This window comes from Salmo salar, chromosome 23, assembly GCF_965601325.2.
Source record: "Salmo salar chromosome 23, fSalSal1, whole genome shotgun sequence".
Lineage (NCBI taxonomy): Eukaryota > Metazoa > Chordata > Actinopteri > Salmoniformes > Salmonidae > Salmo > Salmo salar.
Window position 1 is genome coordinate 30,852,755 of NC_138313.1, and position 24,509 is coordinate 30,877,263.

Consider the following 24,509-nt stretch of genomic DNA (forward strand, 5'->3'; position numbering starts at 1 on the left):
ATATTATCACTGACCCATCTTCCACTCACGCTCAGCTTTCATATGCTAATCTTGATATTTAAGATAATGATACCTTCATAGAGGCTGCATATTAAAATAGAGAAGTGGGTGGCACTCAATGCAATTATGTAGTCAAGGGCCAGACTTGGAATAAAGAACTTTATACTGCATTTATATTTCCTTAACTATAATTGATATAGCTAGAATAGGACTGATATGTGGCCATTGAGTGAGATGGGTGTGGATGTACTGTAGACAGACAAGTAACCTTTGCTGTGGTTGGTAGGGGAGAGGTTGGGTAGTTTCCACAGTAGCTGTCGTTCCTCAGCATTCCTGGGAAGGCAGACAAAGGGTCAGTGGGGCCAACCCAGTTCCCACTCTTCTCTCTTTCTCCCCCTCTTTCCCAGTCTGTCCTCACCTTCTCCCTGACCTTCAGTCCGTCCTTTCTCCTACCGTCACTATCTCTATCCATCCGCCCACCATACTACCCCCCATTCTCTCCCACTCCCATCCTAACTCACCAGGCGGCTGGGGGCTGGCATTGCAGGTCTGTGGCGGTGTGGTCGAGGGGCAGCAGCACCTGCACAGCAGTGAGCTGGGTGGAGGGGGCGGTGGCCGGGCAGCAGTGGTAGTCCAGCGCTACACGGGTCACCGTGCCACTACGCTGGCACTCTGCTGACAGCAGGAGGGGAGCACGACCAGGGTCTTGGGACGACACCTGAGAGGAACAGAGTTGGGAGAGTTTGTTGACGCTGTCATTTGGAAGACGGGGGAAAATGTGTATCTTGAAGAATACTTTTGTGTAACTTCAGATGACAGAGAGTAAGAGAGTTCCACTGTACTTCAGTCACCTGGTACTTGAGTAGGGCCACGTTATAGTAGGAGGCCAGGGGGTTGAGCTCAGCCTCTCTCTGCAGGTAAAGGTTCAGTGCCTGCATGTTGAACCAGAAGTCCCTGGTGTCTGGGTCACTCTGAGAGGGGTCACTGTGGAGAATAACACAAACCGGAGAATGAGACATATGTCTTACCATTTCAGCAATCTGTAGACAGGTGTGTTGTTTAGCAACAAAACCAATGCGTGTGGATCTTCGGGGCAAAACAGACTGGGTTGGCTTCGAATCATAGGATTATTGACAACATGTAAACTATATTTCTCTAAATGTTAATTGAAAACACATTTGCACAATAAGCACTTTGTTACAGTTGTTAGTTAGCAAATTATAGCCGTATTGTCAGATCTGGTTAAAGCTAAAACACCTCAAAACAAGACATGGTATCGAGAAGCAGATAAACTATGTGAAACAAGCCACCTATGATTCCCCACATGGCAGCGTCTTGTCATTGTTGCTAGCTATCGGATCATTCAGAATCATAAACACAGCCTTCTACCCTTGCAATGTGCGCGCATAATTTGTGTGACACTGTCACACAACCTGCATATATATATATATATATATATATATATATAGTAACCTCACAACCAATCCCATAGCTCATATTAAGCTACCTGTAAAGCAGCTTCTGATTGGGCAGAAAGTGGTTAACCCGGGAGATGTTGACCAATCGAAAGCTGAGGACCGGGGCGTTTGGGTTAGCAGTGAAGATACGAGTGATTCCAGCAGGAAAAGACATGGTGAGATCTCCTGTGATCTTCACCAGACAGCTGAGGAAGAGAAAAGAGAAACACACACACACACACACACACACACTTAGCTTTCAGCAGGCCTGTGTATATAATAGGTAATAACATTGGACCTGGTGTACAGAGGGCTTATGTATGCTGACCGGTTGTGTTGTCCACCTTTGAAGTAAGCATTGATGTATTCTGTGATGGCTGCAGCCACAGGCCATAATTCTTGGGTGCTCATGGAGATTGGGCTCGGTCCGCGAGACAGATGCACTGTGGGAAGAATAGCTATGTCTATGACAAATTCAAGGCACAATGTCCTTATTCATAGGAGCTTTATGCTATTGAGTATCTTAAAAAGTGTTGTGTTCAGACTAACTGTGTAGGGGCGCATGGTCTTGGTGCAGATGGGAGAGGGGTGAGGGCTGCCCACCTCTAGCAGGGCTCGGGGCGCGTGTCTGTGCCCCCCACTCACTGGGGCTGGAGGAGGAGGACGAGGTGAGGTCTGGGCTGGGGTCTGGCTGAGGAGACGAGCACACTGACCTGGACTGAAGACACACAGGAAAAAGTAAGTAGTTGTCTACAGGCTTACAGCTGTAAAATGCACAGGTCTGGGAGACCAGACCAGAGCTTCTGTAGTCCGGTTGATTTTCCTGAAGACACTCACTCTCTCACAGCCACTCAGTCTGCCTGAGGACCTCTTGGCTCTGGCTGGTCTGGGAGGGGCTGCCACCAGCAGCTCTGCACTGTCCTGCCTGAAGCTATGCTTCGAACCTAGAGGAACATTACCAATATTACAACCTGTAAGACAAGAGGAAGTTGTCTAAAAGACAGCGTGGGGTTTTGAATAGAGTGAAATATAGTTGTACATTTGGGAAAATATATTTAGAAAATCCAATCTCAAAATATAGCTAGTGTATAGACATCTGAGGCCAATAGTGTAGTGTTCAACATTCATACTCTTGTGTGAGGCCATGTTGCAGGGCGGCTGTGATGTGTTCAGGTCCAGGCAGTTCTGGTCTTTATCAGTAGAAAAACACAGGTCCTCCTGTGGCCCAGAATGCCGTGTGAGAGGCAGGCCGCTCCTGCGTGGCTCGCTTTCGCTGCGCGACTCACGGTGCTTCCTCCCTCCCTCCCGGACCACTCCACCCAGGGCCAGAGACCCAGCCGAGGTCCCCTCACTGAAGGGGTTGTGGACAGAGTTCCAGTGCACCAGCTCCTTCTTAGGATGGGATAAGGGGAGGGAGTTGGAGTTGAGGGTCAGCCTACTACTGCTGACGATGTGGGTCAGGATTCCTGTCGCGGCAGCTAGGGCTGACTGGTGGGTGGGGCTGCCAATCATAGTGATGGCGAATGGGTCGTCAGGTGATTCTGGGGGCGGGGCACTACGGTCCCGTTTCCTGTCCCTGTCCTTGCGAGAGCAGGAGGAGGGGGTGGGGAGGGTTTTACTGTCACTGAGGGAGCTGGAGAAGGGGTCGCCCTGTACCTCTATCCCCCTTCCATCTCTGGAGGGGCGCGGGCGTGGGGGGGCCCAGGCGTCAGGGGGGGGCAGGGTCTCCTGGGTGACGGTCCTCTCGAAGGCAGCCAGGAAGGGGTCTTCAGGAGGGATGTGTTTACAGCTCCACAGGGCCGGGTCCAGCTCTGGAGGGGCCAGAGACTGGGAGAAGGCCGGGAAGCAGAGGGCTGAGGGGTCCATGTCTGGAGGGGGGCGGGAGGATCGTGGAGCAGCTGCCCAGATACTGACAGGGTTGTCCTGGGGGTGGGGGCTGCGTTCTGGGGAGGGGTCTCTAAAGACAGTGAGGAAGGGGTCTTCTGGCCTGCCCAGTCCTGCTGGTTCTTTACTCTGACTCGCTGACGGCCACGCTGCCCAACCAGCCGGCTCAGGGGAGGGGCCCAGGGGCTGATGGGAAGGTGAGTCCAGCCCTGAGTCCTCTATGTTCTCTGGAGAGGAGGAGTCAGAGGAGAAGGCAGCATCTGGAGGGAACAAGGGGAGACGATCATTCTACTACCTAAAACAGTATGTATCACACATAAGATCAGGAGTTTTACTGACTGTAAAAACTTCTGTCCCTATCACTAATACATCATAATACTTTAAACCGTATTTACATTCAGAAGCACCAAAGACACTCTCTGCTCTCTGTAGCTGATCTCTGCCAGCAAAGCTTTTTGACTTGAAGGCCGACTCCAGAGGAGGTCCAAAGAGACTGTCCGAGCCTGACGCAGTAGAACTCAACCTAGAGAGTGGGTGAGAGACAGATGAAATGAGAAAGGGAAAGAGACAGTGAGGGAGCGCGGGAGCAAGAGAGGGAGATAATACATTACCAGGAGCGAATAAAAAGCATAGCCAGAGATAATGTCAGGTGATGCAGTACTGTCATCAGATCTCCTGCTGGCTTCTTCTCCCACAGGATCTCTCCACCTCACAGCTACGTACGACAGAGAGAGGAGGACTGGAGAGGGACTGACAATCACTCACCTACTGGGATCTGGACTGGAGGTGGATCTGCATAGGCCGTCCTGCTCTCCCTCTGCAACACACACACACACACACACACACTGAAGTTTAATTTGGGACTGCTCCCCAATCAGGGAGAGATGTGATTAGCTAGAGTGCTGATGGAGAGCAGCCGTAAGGGAATACCCATTACCTTCCATAAAGATAAACACCAGCCATTAGCCTGGCTTCTCTAAGCAACATCAGCCCAGCGCTTTACGCTACGGTTTTAATCAAGACACTCATCATTAATCCAGTCTACTCATTTCCCCCACAAATAGCCTCCTACTGTAGCATCCCAGGCTGCTACTCCCTCACTAATAAACCATGCTCCAGACAGACCTGAGGCGTGACAAATAGACAGTGTCATTCAGGCAAGGTCAGCCACCTCGACGATTTATCACGGGACGGATACGCACTGTTAAGCCTATCCAGAAGCAACACGGTAAATCACATTCACATCACTTCAGACTGGGAATAACATTTTTATTTCTTTTATTTAAATAGGCAAGTCAGTTAAGAACAAATTCTTATTTACAATGACGGCCTACACCGGCCAAACCCGGACGACGCTGGGCCAATTGTGCGCCGCCCTATGAGACACCCAATCACGGCCGGTTGTGATCCAGCCTGGATTAAAGAGGCTGTATCACTAACATTAAAGGTGGAGTAATAGTATGCTATGCATGAATACCATATGAAACAAACAGTTATGACCTACCACTGATAGAATATAGGGAAATGATAAAGTACATGGTAAGGTGCAGTGGAGAGTGTACTACTGATGCTGCAGAAACAGTGGAGAGTGTACTACTGATGCTGCAGAAACAGTGGAGAGTACTACTGATGCTGCAGAAACAGTGGAGAGAGTACTACTGATGCTGCAGAAACAGTGGAGAGAGTACTACCGATGCTGCAGAAACAGTGGAGAGTGCACTACCGATGCTGCAGAAACAGTGGAGAGTGCACTACCGATGCTGCAGAAACAGTGGAGAGTGTACTACCGATGCTGCAGAAACAGTGGAGAGTGTACTACCGATGCTGCAGAAACAGTGGAGAGTGTACTACCGATGCTGCAGAAACAGTGGAGAGAGTACTACTGATGCTGCAGAAACAGTGGAGAGAGTACTACTGATGCTGCAGAAACAGTGGAGAGTGTACTACTGATGCTGCAGAAACAGTGGAGAGTACTACTGATGCTGCAGAAACAGTGGAGAGAGAACTACTGATGCTGCAGAAACAGTGGAGAGAGAACTACTGATGCTGCAGAAACAGTGGAGAGAGAACTACTGATGCTGCAGAAACAGTGGAGAGAGTACTACTGATGCTGCAGAAACAGTGGAGAGAGAACTACTGATGCTGCAGAAACAGTGGAGAGAGAACTACTGATGCTGCAGAAACAGTGGAGAGTGCACTACCAATGCTGCAGAAACAGTGGAGAGTGCACTACCGATGCTGCAGAAACAGTGGAGAGTGTACTACCGATGCTGCAGAAACAGTGGAGAGTGTACTACTGATGCTGCAGAAACAGTGGAGAGAGTACTACTGATGCTGCAGAAACAGTGGAGAGAGTACTACTGATGCTGCAGAAACAGTGGAGAGAGAACTACTGATGCTGCAGAAACAGTGGAGAGTGTACTACTGATGCTGCAGAAACAGTGGAGAGAGAGTGCTAACTACTTACCCCTGTGGGTGGCGCCCTCTCCCTCCCCCTCTGAACGTCCTGTAGTACTGCTGTTTCCTGTGGAGAGGACAAGAGGAGTCAGAGGACCACACACACAGAGAAATGCATAAAACATACAGACAGAGACAGAAACACAGCTATTTTTAACAAGAAGCCGGTTTTAATGGAACTTACTGGAGAGATGACGTTTGATTGACACCTGGAACAAGAGAGAGCAGAGTTGTTAATTACACTGTCTGGCAATATCTAAACAATTTAGAATGTTTACATCCTGCTGTTATTGCAACAACTTGGAGAGACAATAGCAGGGGGAAAAAAACATGGCTTAATAAACAGATAAGATTTATGAAAAGGGAAGCTCAGAAATGCTCAAGACTTGATACCACACCATGTGAAAATCCACAACATATTTCATCCCATGCCTCCCCTCTGGTCCTGTACCCACTCCTTCCCCCCGTCCTACCCCTCTGTTGGGGGGCAGTGTGAGTGCCCCCACGGTGGCCTTCAGCTCCATCTCTGTAGCAGCAGAGTTGCTGCTGCCCACCGGACGGATCTGGATGTGGAACTTCTTGGGCTCCTCGTCGTCAAAGTCAGAGTCGCTGGAGTAGAAGTTGTCCTCCATCGAGCAGCGTGCGGACAGAGAGTCAAGGAAAACTGGCCTGACGGAGGGTGGACAGTGGACTGACTAACATGGACGGGGAAGAGCCTTGGACAACTTTGGGAGTGTCAGGGTTTCATTTGTCCAGCCTCATTCACTGAGAATGGACTCAGAGCATTTCAGTCTATTTCAATGTCTCTCAGGGGACAGGGAGACTTAATGTTCTACTCATCTCATAAGAGACCGTCTAGACTGCTTTATAAAGATAGAATACTCACTTACACAGTGGCAGGAAGCCTTGTTTTCATTATGAAGATAAAGGAGGTCTGTCCAAGGGAAGTATTACTACAATACAGTAGACAGCCTCTCGTCTGATAGTCAGTGTTACTGCAAAGGATATCATTCTGATTGACGTCTGCTCGGATTACAAACCCCTCCTCATCCACCTCTAGGGGAGAGTTCTGTGTGCAGAATAGGGAATACCCATGTTGGATACAAACATAAATACTTTCTCCTAGTGTTTGATAAGCTTCACCCTGTGATGTTGTCATTGGGAGTGTTAGATCACTTTAGGAGCCGTGTGAAAACTAGAACCTGGATAAACGGTGGGTCTCAATTTACTGGTTTGCTTAATGTGAGGAGTTTAAAATGTCTACTTTTACCTTCGATACTGAAGTATATTTAAAACAAAATACTTTTACTCAAGTAGTATTCTACTGTATTTTTACTTGAGTCATTTTCTATTAAAGGCATCTTTACTATTACTCAAGTATGACAATTGGGGACTTTTTCCTCCACTGGTCAAAATAATAAGAATAGACAACCAAACACTGCCAGTCACGCCATCGTCACACGATTACTCTCCCTTGCTCACACACACACACACACACACACACACACACACACATACACATACTGTACAGACACATACTGTACAGACACACACACATACTGTACAGACACACACACAGACTGTACAGACACACAGACTGTACAGACACACACATACTGTACAGACACACACACACACACATACTGTACAGACACACACACACACACACACACACACACACACACACATACTGTACAGACACACAGACACACACACACACATACTGTACAGACACACACACACTGTACAGACACACACACATACTGTACAGACACATACTGTACAGACACACACACATACTGTACAGACACACACACATACTGTACAGACACACACACACACACATACTGTACAGACACACACACACACATATACTGTACAGACACACACACACACACACACATACTGTACAGACACACACAGACTGTACAGACACACACACATACTGTACAGACACATACTGTACAGACACATACTGTACACACACACACATATACTGTACAGACACACACACACATATACTGTACAGACACACACTGTACAGACACACAGACTGTACAGACACACACATACTGTACAGACACACACAGACTGTACAGACACACACACACACACATATACTGTACAGACACACACACACATATACTGTACAGACACACATATACTGTACAGACACACACACACACACACAGACACACACACACATACTGTACAGACACACACACATACTGTACAGACACACACACATACTGTACAGACACACACACTGTACAGACACACACACACTGTACAGACACACACACACAGTACAGACACACACACACAGTACAGACACACACACACACACACACACACTGTACAAACACACACACTGTACAGACACACACATACTGTACAGACACACACATACTGTACAGACACACACATACTGTACAGACACACAGACTGTACAGACACACACACACATATACTGTACAGACACACATACTGTACAGACACACACACACACACATATACTGTACAGACACACACACACAGACACACACACACAGACTGTACAGACACACACACATACTGTACACACACACACTGTACAGACACACACACATACTGTACACACACACACTGTACAGACACACACACACACTGTACAGACACACACTGTACAGACACACACCACACACACACACACACTGTACAGACACACACACACTGTACAGACACACACACACACACACTGTACAGACACACACTGTACAGACACACAGACTGTACACACACACACACACACACACACACACACACACACACACACACACACACAGAGACTGTACAGACACACACACAGAGACTGTACAGACACACACACAGAGACTGTACAGACACACACACAGAGACTGTACAGACACACACACAGAGACTGTACAGACACACACACAGAGACTGTACAGACACACACACAGAGACTGTACAGACACACACACACACACACACACACACACAGACTGTACAGACACACACAGCATTGATGTGTCTGTACACTATGTTGGCGTCGGGGCACATTGATATGCTGTTTAATTCACCACCACCAGGGATGTAGAACTGATAATGGAAGAACGGTCATTGATTTGATGGTTTTTGAGCCACTGTGAATTAGCATATACTCACTGGTGTCTCCGTCACAGCTGAATCCCTGCAAAAAGAAACAAAGGTGAATGTAGCTAAGTGACAAGATAGTATCACAGATGGAGCTGACAAAAGAAAGTGAGGGTAATTGGGATTTATCATCTGCGTGTCCATGACGACATCGCTCCAGTAATTTCCCTGTTATCTCGGCTTCTTGGTAAAAATAGCTGGGTTTCTGTCTCGGTCTGTGTTGTACGCGCACATGTCTGTGTGTGTGTGTGTGTGTGTGTGTGTGTGTGTGTGTGTGTGTGTGTGTGTGTGCTCACGTTGAGTCTGGCTCTTTGTCCCTCTTGCCCAGTCCAGGAATCCTGAAGGCTTTTCCTCGACTCTTCTTACTCCCCTCCGGTACTAAAGCTGTCATGTACTCCTCAAACCCCACCAGGGCTGCCACATATAGGGACACACCACAGTGAGGACAAATGGGACACACGCTCACACGTACACATGCTGGGATCAAACCATCGGTTTATGCTGTTTGTGTGGTGTACCTGGTTTGTCCTTCCCTGTGCCCTTCTGCTCTGCAAACCTCTGGATGAGGTTATCTATGCCGATGTTCTCCACGTTCTGTTTGAACTCCTCATGGACCTGAACAGAGGAGAGAGGGGCTCGTTGCAGTCAGAGAAGAGATAGGGGTTTGGACTGGAGAGTTTGTTGTGGATGTGCTCGGTGTGTGGAGTTTGACTGTGGTTCAGTTTGAGTGTAGCAGGAGACAACCCCTCAAAGAGGTCAGTTAAATCCCTCCAGACAGGCTCTCCTGGCCTGGGTCAGTGTCTGGGTGACCTACCTGTCCCACCTGGACGTGGGTGTCCTCTATGGAGTGGGAGTATCCCTTGATCAGCTGTTTCATCTGCCTCAGGTGGGCCTCCTCAATGTCCTGGAACTTCTGTACAGAGGACGAGAACACAACGATGGTGTTCAGACACCAAGATGGGTCCCAATTATAGCAAACTACCCCAAAGCACAACAAAATGCTACTCAAAATACCCACAAAGTGCAGTTAAGTGGTAAGAAATAAACCAAAAGAACCCAAAGACAAAGACCAGAGGCAACTGTACAGGAAGAGAACCAGGTACAGACCAGAGGCAACTGTACAGGAAGAGAACCAGGTACAGACCAGAGGCAACTGTACAGGAAGAGAACCAGGTACAGACCAGAGGCAACTGTACAGGAAGAGAACCAGGTACAGACCAGAGGCAACTGTACAGGAAGAGAACCAGGTACAGACCAGAGGCAACTGTACAGGAAGAGAACCAGGTACAGACCAGAGCAGTGGAGTATAATCCCATCCCAGGTAATAACCCCAGGTACTAACCACAACACTGCATGTGGGCTAGAGTAATAGCTTGAAAGAACAGGTCATTTCCCCCATCATGCTCTGGGCTGTAGTCTTCATGAAACCCCACCGAGCTCTCTCCTCCTCACTCATTATCAGGGACAGATCTCCCATTGGAGCTATTAACAGGTAATTGGCCACCAGGATTCCAGTCATCATTTAAAAACCAAATATAGCACCGTTCATTGGGTTTGTTGAGGGTTTCCTTGGAAACTGTGCAGGTAGCCATGGAGACGTGTTCATTGTGAACAAAAACAGTTTGTTAACTTAAGGGAACCCCAGGATTGGGCCACAGTGATATAACATGTCTGGTTCCTCCAGGGAGTCTGTCTAAGTAACCCGCCCCAGGCCCAGTGGACTGACTGACCTGGGCTGATTCGCTCATCTTCTGCTCGAAGTCTCCTCCAACGCGGTTATACTTCTCTATACACACAGCAAACGACTCTGCAGATTTCTTAGACTTCATCTCCGCCTAGTGAGAGAGAGGGGACGATTATAGACTTCCTCCAGTCATTACTGGAACCTTTATTCATCCTGGTGAGTCATCATTGAGAACAAATTATCTGCTATAATAATCACAACCTTGTTCAACTGTCTTAGTCAGTGTACTTTCAGCAACTACTCGTAAAGCAACGTAGAGCACCGTAAAGCACCGTAAAGCACCGTAAAGCACTGTAAAGCACCGTGCTTTACAGTGCTTTACGTTGCTTTACTGTGCTCACATAGCAGTCTATACAGCTATACTGTATTATACCGAATGTGTTCATTGATGCCTAGTGACAGACCTTCTCCAGTTCTTTCTGGGGAGCTCCCTCTTTCCTCAGTCTGTCCAGCTCAATACACTTGGCGTGGTATCCCTCCCTGGACTTCTGGAGGTGACCACTCTGCACCTGGACGGCCTGAACAGCCTCCAGGGTCCCCACCTGCTCCTCCTTGGTCTGTGAGAAACACACCATGCACATATTATTAAAATGGTCATTATATATATATATATATATCATTATATATTTAAGCAATAAGGCCCGAGTGGGTGTGGTATACAGCCAATATACCACGGCTAAGGGCAGTTCTTTGCACGACGCAACGTGGAGTGCCTGGATACAGCCCTTAGCCGTGGTAAATAAATTGGCCATATACAACAAACCCAAGAGGTGCCTTATTGCTATTATAAACTGGTTACCAACATAATTAGAGCAGAAAAAAATTGATGTTCTCTCATACCCGTTGTGTACGGTCTGATATACCATGGCTTTCAGCCAATCCGCATTCAGGGCTCAAACCACCCAGTTTATAATATAATATAGTGAATGATGTGGGGGATAGAGGGGTCGTGATCATGGAAAGATATGGTGAGAAGTGTTACCTTGCGGTGAACTTTGACCTGCTCGTCACCATACTTGTTGATGTCCCGGATGAGGTCATTCATCTTACGCATCAGCTCCAGGTGGCAGAGAGCCAGCTTGTCTGATGACACCCGGAACAAGTCCCACATAGGAGCAAACGTCCTGAGGGACACAGAGCAATATGTCACCTACAGTACAAGGTCCTAACACCAACATCGTGTTTTTTAAAATCTAATAATCACATACATTAACAGATGCGATTTCATACATTTTGTTTGAACGGTAATATGACATTAAAGTTAATCTTTATGGTGCATTTCTAGAGTCAAACAAACCATAGACCCTGGCCTGCTACGACCCGGTAAACCATAGACCCTGGCCTGCTACGACCCGGTAAACCATAGACCCTGGCCTGCTACGACCCGGTAAACCATAGACCCTGGCCTGCTACGACCCGGTAAACCATAGACCCTGGCCTGCTATGACCCGGTAAACCATAGACCCTGGCCAAGAGAATCGAACCATACAGACAAACTACTGTAAATCCTCTAGGCACCCTGCCAGCATATGAAACAGTTGATTTCATTTTAAACTGAGATGTTGATGGCAAGAGTTTTCTACTATACTCACCCTAGTGGGCTTCCATTGCATGCCATTTTGGCCAGTTTGCTCATGGACTTGGAGTAGGTCTCCTCGATGGCAGCCCTGAGAACCACAGATAAATCCAGATATTCCTTATGAGCCCGTGGCTGGTAAGTAACAGACCAGGTAGAGTGATGGTCTATGCAGTCTCAGCATTGGAAATCCTGCATCCAACTACAGATAAATCTAAACTCGTCCCCTTCCGCCTCACACAAAACAACTGCATATCTTACTAGCATAATGTCATATTATCATGTACAGAGCATAATAAAGCACAAACCTAAAGGCATAAACAACCAGGCAAAGGGAAAATAAATATTTAGCTTCAATACTCTGTAAATGTTGCCCTGACCCAAATGGCCTCATTTCTGCAGGAGGAACATACAACTGTAATAACCATCTGTAGCACCACGGAGAAGAAAGTAGATCAGTATATCTGGGGGGTAACAACCCCCTCCCACCCTGACAAGGAAAGAGCAATGTAATAAACAAACAAATAAGTGCAGTTTCACAGGCCTCTGGCAACAGAGACATCTCTTTATGGAGCAGTAGTACACCTTGAAGAGGGGTAGCTAGGCCTAAAGGATTAGAATACATGACATTTCACTTTTAGATACATAGAACATCCAGAGTGAGAAAGAGCTGCACTGAGCGTGGGGAATCAATCAGCTCAATTAGTTGGTTACTCTGTCTGTCATGAGGGAAACACAGCTTCCCTGAAATGTCTTGTTTCATGTCCTGACTGACACTTTGTTGTCTCCAAGTAGATAACGGAATTTCCTCCCTTCTGTGGGGAATGTGCAGTGGTTCGGATCTTATGAATAAAAGTCAAGACTATGACATTGGTCTGACAGTGCAGGTTGTTGTCTTCCCCTCTGGGGAGAAAAGCCCTGTAAGGCCCAGGATTAAATACTACAAGGAGTGTTCAACTTCCAGCTAATTGACTCATTAACAGACTGAATAAAGACAGACGACTTCTGGGAAAACAATCCAGGAGGAGGATTATTCAGACTGACATGTTACCAGAGCTGAGTGCCCAGATAACAGGCAAAAACACAGCTACTGCAAGTGTGTGTGTGTGTAATATATATATATATTCGAATAGTAAGACAGGGAGCTCCTTGTCTTGAGGGCCGTGTCTTGTATTGCGTGAGAGTGTGTGTGTGTGTGTGTCTCTCTTAACACTCCCATGTGCTGGTCTGAGTTGAAATACAGCCCAGTTATGTATATTAGAAGGCAGGGGAGACTGATGGTTCGTTCCTCTGCACTAAGACATGACTATGAAAGGAAACCACAAGGCCCTGGAGCCAGTATTGGAATCAGTCTTTTTAAAAAGGCAAACTTCAAAACATTTATGAACGTTTAGAAAAATTACTTTTTCAAATGGATGGAGGAGTTGAAAGATAAACTGATTAAGAAACATCACTCCCACGTCACTCATGTCCCACCTCTCTGAAACATCCCAGCCCAAACACCACCTCACCTCTCACGGACAAACTCTGCCAGCTCCTTGGTAGCAATCTGGCCATGCTTCATGTTGTGGTACAACACGTCAAAGCCTGCATTCTTCTCCCCCTGCAAAAAGCACAGACAACACCTTGGGTGAGCCACAGAATTAGATTGTACTGCATCTCTATGGGATTTATAGATTCCTCAATATGAAAGATGTGACAAATAGCAAGCGATGTCAGACAAACCTATGACCCCAGGAAATAGATGTTTTTCTTATTTAAATTCACTCAACACTTCTCTGTTACTTATTCATTGAGGACCCTTGGAGCATAGTGGAACTGAACACAAACAAAACAAATACTGTTTTCTTTCATCATGACCTTTAAATATTGTGGATGTGGATGTTTCTCTTGTTGTTAAGCAACCAGGACTAAGGTTGACACAGGGTTGGAGAAAACAGAAATGCCTTTCTCTCTCCAACAGAAGTATGCCTGGGAGCTGGTGATGACAAACACAACTCATGTTGTTTTCTTCCATGACCTTTAATATTGTGGCTGTCTTCTTGTTTCGCTCAGTGGGGAACCACAAGCAATCATGACACTGGTTTAAGGAAACAAAAATACATGTTTCATAGACAGGCCGACTGCAAGCCGAGTTGTTCTTCAGAAATGTCATTTTCATAGGTTGGAGAAGTCCTTCCACAGGGTCGATGCAAATTTCAGATCCATTGTTCTACAATAGCATTAAATCAGAATTTGCATTGACCCAAAGTGTGCAGAAGCTTTCTCCTTTTGTCTTCAAGCACCTTAGCAGCCTTGTGCAGATTTTGTCAAGACTGGCATAAGGAAGGCAATGTGAACGAGAAGTTTAAATCAGGATTCCCTTCCTACAGACAATACAACAACAAAAGAGTCATCACATAACAGCAGTTAACAGAGGCAGCGTTAAAAATAGCCTGTTCCTTGAAGCCCCCACTTTGATGTCAACAGCGGGGCCGTTGTGTAGCCTGTCCTGATGGGCAGGCGGCTGCACCTCAACACTACAAATACCCTGCTAGAGAGGGACACACTTTTCCCAAGTAGCAGGGGAATGGCTGGAATGTTCCCAGAGAGAAGCTAGGAGCAGGCCAACACACACAGACACCAAACACACACAGACACCAAACACACACAGACACCAAACACACACAGACACCAAACACACACAGACACCAAACACACACACAGACACCAAACACACACACAGACACCAAACACACACACAGACACCAAACACACACACAGACACCAAACACACACACAGACACCAAACACACACACAGACACCAAACACACACACAGACACCAAACACACACAGACACCAAACAAACAGACAAACACAATCGTTGCTTTGAGACATCGGTCTACTCAGGCAGGAGAGTGGTGATGGGCTGATGGCCTCAGTAGGGTTCAAAGAATTTGGATTCAAATCAAGGGTTAAATGTTAGGCGGTACGGTCTGGTACGCTGTCCCAGAAAAATAAATAGTGGAGGTACACGCTACCTGGAAAATATGAGCCTATCTATCACAATAATTAAAACAAAATGTCAAGAAAACGGTGGGCTATTACGCAACTGTTTATCATTACCGCATGTCAGAGGCATGAAAAACAGGTGGTATAGCTCCAAAATGGGATGTGGTTTGACGAGAACACTGACATTCTGCCAAGGCAGAGAAGTGTGGGCGACACAGAGACGCGTGCGGACAGTAATGGACACTTCAATTCTGGCCTAATGACAATCGCTGAATGTCATTACACTTCCTGGTGTTTTGTGTAACAGATGTCTGTTTAGAAGATATGTTGTGAGTGGATGAACGTGCACGGGTAGCCTAGTAAAGGAGCCCTTTCAAGTGATTGTTTTAGAAAACCAGATGAAAACATCATGACTGGTTGTGTTTATGCCAGAAGTTACATTTCAAATGTTTATGACTAGGCCCACAGAGATCCTATTGAATTAATATGGATTCTATATGTAATACATAGAGGTCCCGTACCAGGAAGAAATTACATCTACTTTCATCCCTGGTTCAAACCCATTTGATTAGTTAACTACAGACATGCAGTCAGTGGTGTAAAGTACTTAAGTAAAAATACTTTAAAGTACTACTTAAGTCGTTTTTTGGGGTATCTGTACTTTATTATTCATATTTTTGACCACTTTTACTTCACTACGTTCCTACAGAATATAATGTACCTTTTACCCAAAAGTATTCATTACATGTTGAATGCTTAGCAGGACAGGAAAATTATCCAATTTATGCAGTTATCAAGAGAACACCTGGTCATCCCTACTGTCTCTGATCTGCCAGACTCACTAAACACAACAGCATCTTTTGTAAGTTATGTCTGAGTGTTGGAGTGTCCCCCTGGCTATACGTAAATGGAAAAAAACTAGGAAATGGTGCCGTCTGCTGTGCTTAATAGAAGGAATTTGAAATGATTTATACTTTTACTTTTGATACTTAAGTATATTTTAGCAATTACATGTACTTTTAATACCGAAGTATATTTACAACCAAATAGACTTTTACTCAAGTAGTATTTGACTGTTTCTTGAGTAACTTTCTATTAAAAAGGTATCTAGACTTTTACTCAAGTATGACAATTGGGTACTTTTTCCACCACTGCATGCAGTTCCTTCTCTATGGAAGTGAAATTATGCCATAGTCTTTGTCCACCCCTCTCTCCCATCTGCACCCAGAGGAAGGTGACCTGCCCTGCTCAGCCCTAAACACAAAGCAGGTACATATTTCCCTTCACTATGCTAACCTCTCTGACTAGGTGCTGTGTCCCCCATGTGAATGCCACACACAAATCTAAAACATAGCCAACAGTATTATCATATAAGGCATTGGTGATCATTAAAACATATTAGCAAATAGCCAAATTAAAGTTGAAAACAAAGCAACAAGGATATTCAAATCACCAGGTCCCAAGCAGTCATCCATGCAGTGAATGTAATGATGATTGACAGGTGATTTTCAGAAAAGGAACCCCAAACAAACAACACACAAAGCTACTACTGTTCAAGTCGGTTCAAGTGCCAAATAACTTCTTTGTGAAAGGAGCTAAAGACACCAAGGCCTTCCTCAGCTAGGCAATAAAGGCTTATTTCACAGAAACAAAATAGCCTAAAGATTGAGGCCTAATTCCCATCTCTGGTCTCAGTCGAAGCTGACAATTATGGACACATTTGTGCTTTAGAAATTAGTATGAACATTATTTTATCAGCTAATGAAAACAAGAGGTACATTTAATATGGTGTCTAGGCTTTATGAACAACTCCTATAATGCCGTTGTGTTTCCTGAAAGGAGAAATAAAGGCTATCTACATCAGGACTCCCTAAAAACACAATACAAGTGACTATTTGAAGCAGGTTAGGAGAAAATCTTTGCTAACCCTAACCCTTTTTCTAACCTTAACCTAATTCTCCTAACCAGCTGTTAATTCTCCCACCCTGGTACGACAAAGTCGTAGCTGTATCGAAGTGGCATGTTCCTCAGGTAACAGACACAGTGGGCGAGAAGTATGACAGCTCTTTCATTAATGTGACAGACGTGTTTGTTTGTGTGATGTTTTTGTGTGTTTCGAGGTGTGTCAGTATCACACCCTAAAAGAAACGTATAAACCAAAGATGTCCTAAGAGTTAAATCCATGACTAGAATGATGAATTATAGCTGAACCCATCATGTTCCATCTGAGATCCTTCATCACACAGACCTGTTTCATATTCCACACCATGACCAGCGGTCATTGACAGTTATTTTTCGGTCTGATTTATGCAGCCCCCCTAAGAAAGTTTTGCTCATGCAAGAGAGAGCTCATTACAATGACAATGTGATCTGTGGGAGACGAGAGGAGCGACAGAGGGTCTGTGTGGAGGCAACCATGGCTGAGATTCATTAGCACTCCACGCAACACAGAGCAGCATCGTCTGTCAGTCCAGTCAGGTAATGGCCAGGTTCATGTTTTACAGGTATTAGCTACAGTCGTTGTTTAACACTTCCCCAGACCCATCTGTTTCTCCTGAGGAGCAGGGTGCCCCTTGGGAGGTTTGGGTTGGGGGAGGGGGTCTGCTCACTCACTCCTTCCATAACACCCTAAACTCTCACCCAGCGAGCGGTGCTCCCACATCCAGCAGCCTCCCCTCTCTCCCTGCCTGCCCGCTGCAGTTAGCCAACCAAGACTTGCTGCCCCATTTCATCTTTGTACTGTGCAGCGCGGCCAGCTAACGACTCTCACTTGATTCAAATTAGAAGTATCCCTGGCTTTCCCCCTCAGGCATGAACAAAGCTAATTACTGTACAGACGAGGCCTGGGATGCTCCTTTAAACGGTGTGCTGGAAATCAGGCATCATTGGGAACTGGTGTGGTTAAATAAAGAAGCCGTTTCTGGATCCCCCTGCTAGAGCGTGTCCGGCTTAATTAGGTAAGTGTGGTTACCTCTCAGAGAGAATGGAGGGGGCTCGCTACAGTAGAGACCTGGGATTCGGTCCCTGACCAGTAACCTGGACGGGAATATAGTTCACTCCTTGGCCAGTTACAAGAGGAGTTGTGGTTGAACACCAGTGTAGCACTGCACTATGGGCAGCAGGTTCTGTGGCCAGAGTAGCAGTGTCTTAGTGAAGGGGATCCGGTGTCGCAGGACATTCTTGTACTGTGATGCGAGGGGGGGGGGCACATGTGAAACCTGGCACACAGTAACAGAACAGAAAGTCTGTCCCTCTCTCCCTTTTTACGTCAGCCGATGTCAAAGTGCTATACATTTCCTATCCTATTTTCAGAGTTGTATATAATATGTGGAATGACATGACATAGTAGGCTTATATGGTAGACAATGATAACATAGTTGGATAGACCCAGGTTAGTATCTGTGGAAAGAGACCGTCTAGCTGACTCATTGAGGTTTTGTGCTTACGGGCAATCCCACGGAAGAGTGTCAGAAGCACCCCCTAGTATCTCAGCACACCACTTCCACATCTAAAGGACTGGCTCACTGAGTCAACATAACAGCCCATCACCTACACTAGTTAATACCTGGTCAATAGCGTCTGGGAAAGACCAGCAGTATCCCTGTGTAGAACTACTCTGGACATCACTTAATGCTGAGATCAGATCACAGCGCCCACACCGGTCCCTGTCCCTGTCCCTGTCCCCACACTGATTAATGGCTTCAGTGCCCGTTGGGCCGCAGGTGAGGGAATTGAGCCCAGTGGTTTCACGTGAGACCCTGAGCTCAGGACTAACCCATGACAGAGACTGAACACAATGCACACACACCCAAACACACCGCAGTCCACGCTCATGCTTTTATTACCATCACCAGAACATTTGCATCTGGCCTCAGGAACCTGAAGGCAAATTCCCTGAAATGTCTCTATGTAACAGTACAGTAATCCACTATCCTGCTGCCATTCATCTAATTTAGCAGAGCAAATAACAGTTCCAGATAGAGATAGAGATGGAGATAGAGAGAGAGAGAGATAGTGGGTCTTCTGGTAACATTCCTGCCCATCTGTCACAGCCACTGGGTTTACATCCGTCCGCTCCGGACCTTAGAGCCCAGTTAGTCCCAGAGACACAGCCAGGCACAAATTGACGAGGGAAGAGCAGAGGCAACACTGGGTTCATTCTGCTGATGAATGATTGGTTGGGTATAATTCACCTAGGAGAGCAGGGCCCATTTCCTGGAACAGATGGACAGTGTGCCTTGATGAGGCCTTGCAGAGTACTATATAAAAAGACATGGATGATTCATCCAACACACAGTCCTGCTAGAATTCCTAATGGTAGTGCATTAGTGGACTAGACTCTGGAGCAACGGACTGAATTGACCGTTCTTCGGTAAAAATGAGAAATTAGAGGATTCATGGTGTTCAATGCGAGAGCACCCATTCAGCCATTTCAAAGGGGAATTAAATATCAGGGGCATTAACATGCCTGTATTGGGATCAGTGGTGATTATAGCATGTAAATCTTGGTGGGGCAAACTCAATTATTATTTTGATTTTTTTAATGCATGCCAGTGAATCCTTACCATCGCTACACGTGGCCATCAGCAGAACCTTGTCTGGCAACGGAACAGTTCATTCAGCCTCATTTACTGCCTTTTAAAAAAACATAGCTGAAATGGCTGACTTGCTTAAACAAAATGTGGTTTCTACTGACAATTGAGATATACAAACTATGGCATAAGGGAACGATGAGCGCATAAGAGGCAATCCGTAATATCGATTAAGACAATGAGCGAGCGAAGAAGGACGTAGTCAATATAACAATTTGTTCAGCACTTTTGAAATGTACAGCGACACAATTCCGAACATGGGCCGTTCTTACAGTATTCTCCCTGTACACCAAGTCAGAACCATAGGATAAATAAGGGGGCATATAAGCAGGCAATAAAAGCTCTTAGAAATGTCGCATCATTGAATATTGTCTAAAACAGGCTATAGGCTACATGTGCACCACCAAGTCAGAACAGTAGGCTAAGTTATGAGGGAGAAAGAGACCAAATTATTAGGGTGAGGCACATGGGCTACAAACAGCTTACTACACAACATACACTTAGTATTACTTTCTTAGCGACAGTATACATATCTCCCTGGCATATTACATAATTTATGCAGCAGTATACAAGACATTTTTGGACTCAGTTATGCTGTGCTCACTTGAACAGGAAGGTGGTATTGCGGCCGTTCTTGGGGAACTCTGGAAAAAAACAAGGTTGAATCATGACGTCGGTGATCTTCAGGTCGGAGCTCTAGAAAGAGTCTAGAGCTCCCGACTTGGAATTCCAAGTTGGATGACCGTTCAAAACGTATTTTTTTTCCCCCAGTCGGAACTCGCTCCCCCCCCATTGCTTTGCAACACTTGCAGTTAACTACTGATTCCAAACCACTCATTGTTGAATATGCAATTTCCAACTTGTTATGTAATGTTTATGTTCAATGGCCGATGAGCACCGATACATTTTATCTACAATTTCTCTTCATATGACAAGGATTTGCCAGTAGATTGTCCACGTGATTCATGACTGCTTGTCTAGCTTGAAAGTACGATGTTGACATGATCAGTCCAATCAAAGCTACGGTAGATATGTGATTTGACATCATTTTATCTGTGGCCAATGACCTTGAGCTTTCTTGGATGGGCACTTCTAATGTAAATCTACGGCAGCACCCAAGGGGCTTGAACTTTCAAGCTCTCCCTGTAGATTTTGCGGTGATGTAGTGTCCCCATGAGTGACAGAACACTGAGCCAATCACAGCGCAACTAGAGAATATTACCAACCCCTACGCTCTGTATTTCTGCTGGCTGCCCCTCCACCACAGAAAGCACTGAGCTAGGCTGAAACACCTGCATTTTGGAGCTGCCTTACTCAAAAAAGCAAAGAGACCATGTTTGTATGTGGCTTTATTAACTCAAATGTTTTTTGTTTTTTTTTACATTGTTTGCAAACTGATATGTGACACGTATTAATGCCAAACAGGTGGGGCTCAAAACAGATGCCCTAAATGACGGGTCGCCACTGGTTGGGATGAAAACACTGAACGGAGCATTACACACATACTGTACACATCCTTCTTCCATCTGAAAGGAGGGAGGACTTGGAGTGAGGACTTCATTAAGAATGCACCTAATCATAACAGATGGCTGTTCCTCATCCTTCCCTCTGTTGACTAATTAAGACTAGGAAGAGAAGCCAACATCATTATCTACATGGAAAATATGGAAGTCACACAGTGCCGCCTGTAGACACAGAATGGTGTTAGACTGTCGGAGAGAGTTGCATCCCTCCTGGTTTGAGTTGGAGGGAAGCACCTTTGACCAACCTTCGTTCCACACAATGGAGGTCCCCGCTCCCCTCCATAGGCATGGAGGTCCCCGCTCCCCTCCATAGGCATGGAGGTCCCCGCTCCCCTCCATAGGCATGGAGGTCCCCGCTCCCCTCCATAGGCATGGAGGTCCCCGCTCCCCTCCATAGGCATGGAGGTCCCCGCTCCCCTCCATAGGCATGGAGGTCCCCGCTCCCCTCCATAGGCATGGAGGTCTCCGCTCCCCTCCATAGGCATGGAGGTCTCCGCTCCCCTCCATAGGCATGGAGGTCTCCGCTCCCCTCCATAGGCATGGAGGTCTCCGCTCCCCTCCATAGGCATGGAGGGCCCTGCTGCCTGCAGCCACACAAAGGCAGCCAGGATCACATGACTTGCTGCTGGTCAGCCAGCAGGCAGGCAGAGCAGACAAGACAACCCAGCACGCTCTGCTCCTCACAACAACACACTCAACTCTGCCTCTGTCACAGTCAGTAACACAACAACTCCACAAAATGAGGACAGAGGGGATCCACCACAGAGAGGCTTCATGTACACACACAAACAAGCACATACTTTCATAATCAGATATCCGTCAACAACACAAACAACTTTAGAGTCTCAAAATGTTGCGACCTATAAAAACCCTCCACCAAGGATAGGAACCTCATTTCCTTGAATTGAATTAAATGGATGGCTGGTATAGTTTCCTCTTTGACTCAATTGTTACTTTTACTTTTTGCCACAGCGTCCTTCCCAAAATATCCTTCCCCTTTCACGGTGAGCGGGCAGCGGTGGCGTATAACAACTAGGACACACCTGAAATAGCTCAGCCAGGTGTGCAGAGCAGAGCAGAACACAGGCATAGTCCCCCTTGGAGCAGCTGACTAATGTATTTTCCGGTCTCTCCTATCAGTCTAGCGGGACTACAGTCATGGTTACATTGCTGTCATGCTTATTATGTACCGTTATTGTACAGGTTATAGGACTGCTATAACATATTGATGTGGTTCCTGTCGGTTCCTTTTCCAGGCATTGTAAAGATGTGATCTGTGTTCATCTGTGTGTCAGGAATGAACCCTGTGCCCCTACTCCCACCATCACCAAGGAGACTAGGCAGCCTCCGCTCTATGATTCAGATAGCTAGATCACTCAGGAGACAGATTGGTAGAATGCAACATGTTGTGCTGTATGGTGGTGGTTCAGTATCATTCACAGAATATTAACTCTGAAAGTAAGGCATCATGACTCATGTGTGAATCAGGGAACGGACAGAATTGGCCAGTCAACCTACATGCATCGGTGTCCTTCATCTACAGAAGAGTTGTGCATCATTATCTGAAAGGTAGGCCCATTATTTCTACTGTCAGTGTCACATACAGACTGTGAGTGTTTGGGTTTTTACTAGCTTCTGCAATCTGCATAGAAATGAGCAGTAAAAGGGTCTAGTGTATTCATGCATAATGCCCCCCCAAAACAAATCAGCATAATGCAATCTGACTGTCAGTTTTCACCTCTCCATGTTGAGCTGCCAATGATCCTCATAGAACACAATTATACATCAAATAGACTCACCCAGAAGTTGTTTTTAAAGAATGCCATCTTCACTCAGAGTTTTATAGGGATCTGCAATAAAGTGAGAGAAGAAAAAAACCGTTAGAGATGGGACAGAAACAAGGCTACAGCCCCCTGCTCTCCCCTATCAGTGACCAGAGTCAGCCAGTGGCACTGAACCAGCATTCACACCAATAATGACACACCTCTACAAATGGATTGTTGTTTTCCCTGTGCTGAATTGCTATGGATCTCTTGCTCTTGCTGTGGGCTGAATCTCCCTTTGTACAGGTACTGTAACAATGTATTGGGCTACATGAAAAGCCGCCTCTCAGGCCCAAAAACAGACACAGTGACACTTTACTGTACAAAGAATAAAGTGGAAACTTCTGAGGCGGTCTTATTAAAAACAAGCTGGCGTAAGCAAGTAGACAATAGACACCTTTAGTTTAATGAAGGCCAGAGTGTCCTGAGGGGACAGCCAGGGTTTGTTTAATAGTTCACTTCAAAAGAGATGGAGAGGCTGACACAGGGGAGGGAGAGAGACTGATCTGACACAGGGGAGGGAGGGGGAGAGCGACTGATCTGACACAGGGGAGGGAGGGGGAGAGAGAGACTGATCTGACACAGGGGAGGGAGGGGGAGAGAGAGACTGATCTGTCACAGGGGAGGGAGGGGGAGAGAGAGACTGATCTGTCACAGGGGAGGGAGGGGGGGAGAGACTGATCTGACAGGGGAGGGAGGTGGGGAGAGACTGATCTGACACAGGGGAGGGAGGGGGAGAGAGACTGATCTGACACAGGGGAGGGAGGGGGAGAGAGACTGATCTGACACAGGGGAGGGAGGGGGAGAGAGACTGATCTGACACAGGGGAGGGAGGGGGAGAGAGACTGATCTGACACAGCCACCAAGGAGAGTGTTCCCGATCAAGATGAATAAAGATCTCCCCTGCTCACTCACTCTGGCCATGTGTGCAGTAAAGAGCTGAGGGACTAGCCATACCTCTTATTCAACCCCCTCCCCACCCAGAGTCACCTCCCAGACTGGGCCTGGAGCGATTGACAGCAGCAGGTCTACTAAGGTGATGACACACGCGAAGAGCCTCTACAACACAGTGACTCAACAAGAACCATGGTCTCTTTTCTGACTATGAAGTGAGATTCGTGACCATGGGCTTCTGTTCTGGCAGAGCAGACTTCAATAGACTGGAGGCAGGAGGAAACATAGCAACAGCTGAACATATACCCCCTGACCCCCTGTAGCGTTTCTCCACCCATCCACACTGCCTTCCACTGTGGGGGATTTCATTCCTGCTCAATTAGCTCCTAGCTATCTGCTCATCATGAATA

General features: G+C 46.5%; 1 protein-coding gene across 5 annotated transcripts in view; it reads right to left on the reverse strand.

Moving 5' to 3' along the window:
• The window catches only part of LOC106584373 (F-BAR domain only protein 1), a 42,369-nt gene that overhangs the window by 733 nt on the left and 17,127 nt on the right, over positions 1-24,509 (reverse strand). Inside the window, exons 2-25 of one of the 5 annotated variants that reach the window (XM_082968044.1) lie at positions 23,182-23,232; positions 13,786-13,877; positions 12,291-12,365; positions 11,681-11,822; positions 11,103-11,255; positions 10,685-10,789; positions 9,769-9,867; positions 9,473-9,569; positions 9,251-9,368; positions 8,967-8,991; positions 6,807-6,867; positions 6,272-6,438; positions 5,983-6,007; positions 5,809-5,865; positions 4,107-4,158; positions 3,737-3,864; positions 2,588-3,601; positions 2,295-2,401; positions 2,007-2,175; positions 1,786-1,900; positions 1,508-1,663; positions 843-984; positions 522-718; positions 269-333 (exon numbers count right to left, since the gene is read on the reverse strand). In XM_082968044.1, coding sequence (XP_082824170.1) covers positions 269-333; positions 522-718; positions 843-984; positions 1,508-1,663; positions 1,786-1,900; positions 2,007-2,175; positions 2,295-2,401; positions 2,588-3,601; positions 3,737-3,864; positions 4,107-4,158; positions 5,809-5,865; positions 5,983-6,007; positions 6,272-6,438; positions 6,807-6,867; positions 8,967-8,991; positions 9,251-9,368; positions 9,473-9,569; positions 9,769-9,867; positions 10,685-10,789; positions 11,103-11,255; positions 11,681-11,822; positions 12,291-12,365; positions 13,786-13,877; positions 23,182-23,208 — 3,388 coding nt within the window. In that variant the 5' untranslated portion in view covers positions 23,209-23,232. Of the gene's footprint in view, positions 1-268; positions 334-521; positions 719-842; positions 985-1,507; positions 1,664-1,785; positions 1,901-2,006; positions 2,176-2,294; positions 2,429-2,587; positions 3,602-3,736; positions 3,865-4,106; positions 4,159-5,808; positions 5,866-5,982; positions 6,008-6,271; positions 6,439-6,806; positions 6,868-8,966; positions 8,992-9,250; positions 9,369-9,472; positions 9,570-9,768; positions 9,868-10,684; positions 10,790-11,102; positions 11,256-11,680; positions 11,823-12,290; positions 12,366-13,785; positions 13,878-23,181; positions 23,233-24,509 lie in introns of all 5 variants that reach the window. The other 4 variants (XM_082968046.1, XM_082968045.1, XM_014169603.3 and 1 more) reach the window with 4 other exon arrangements.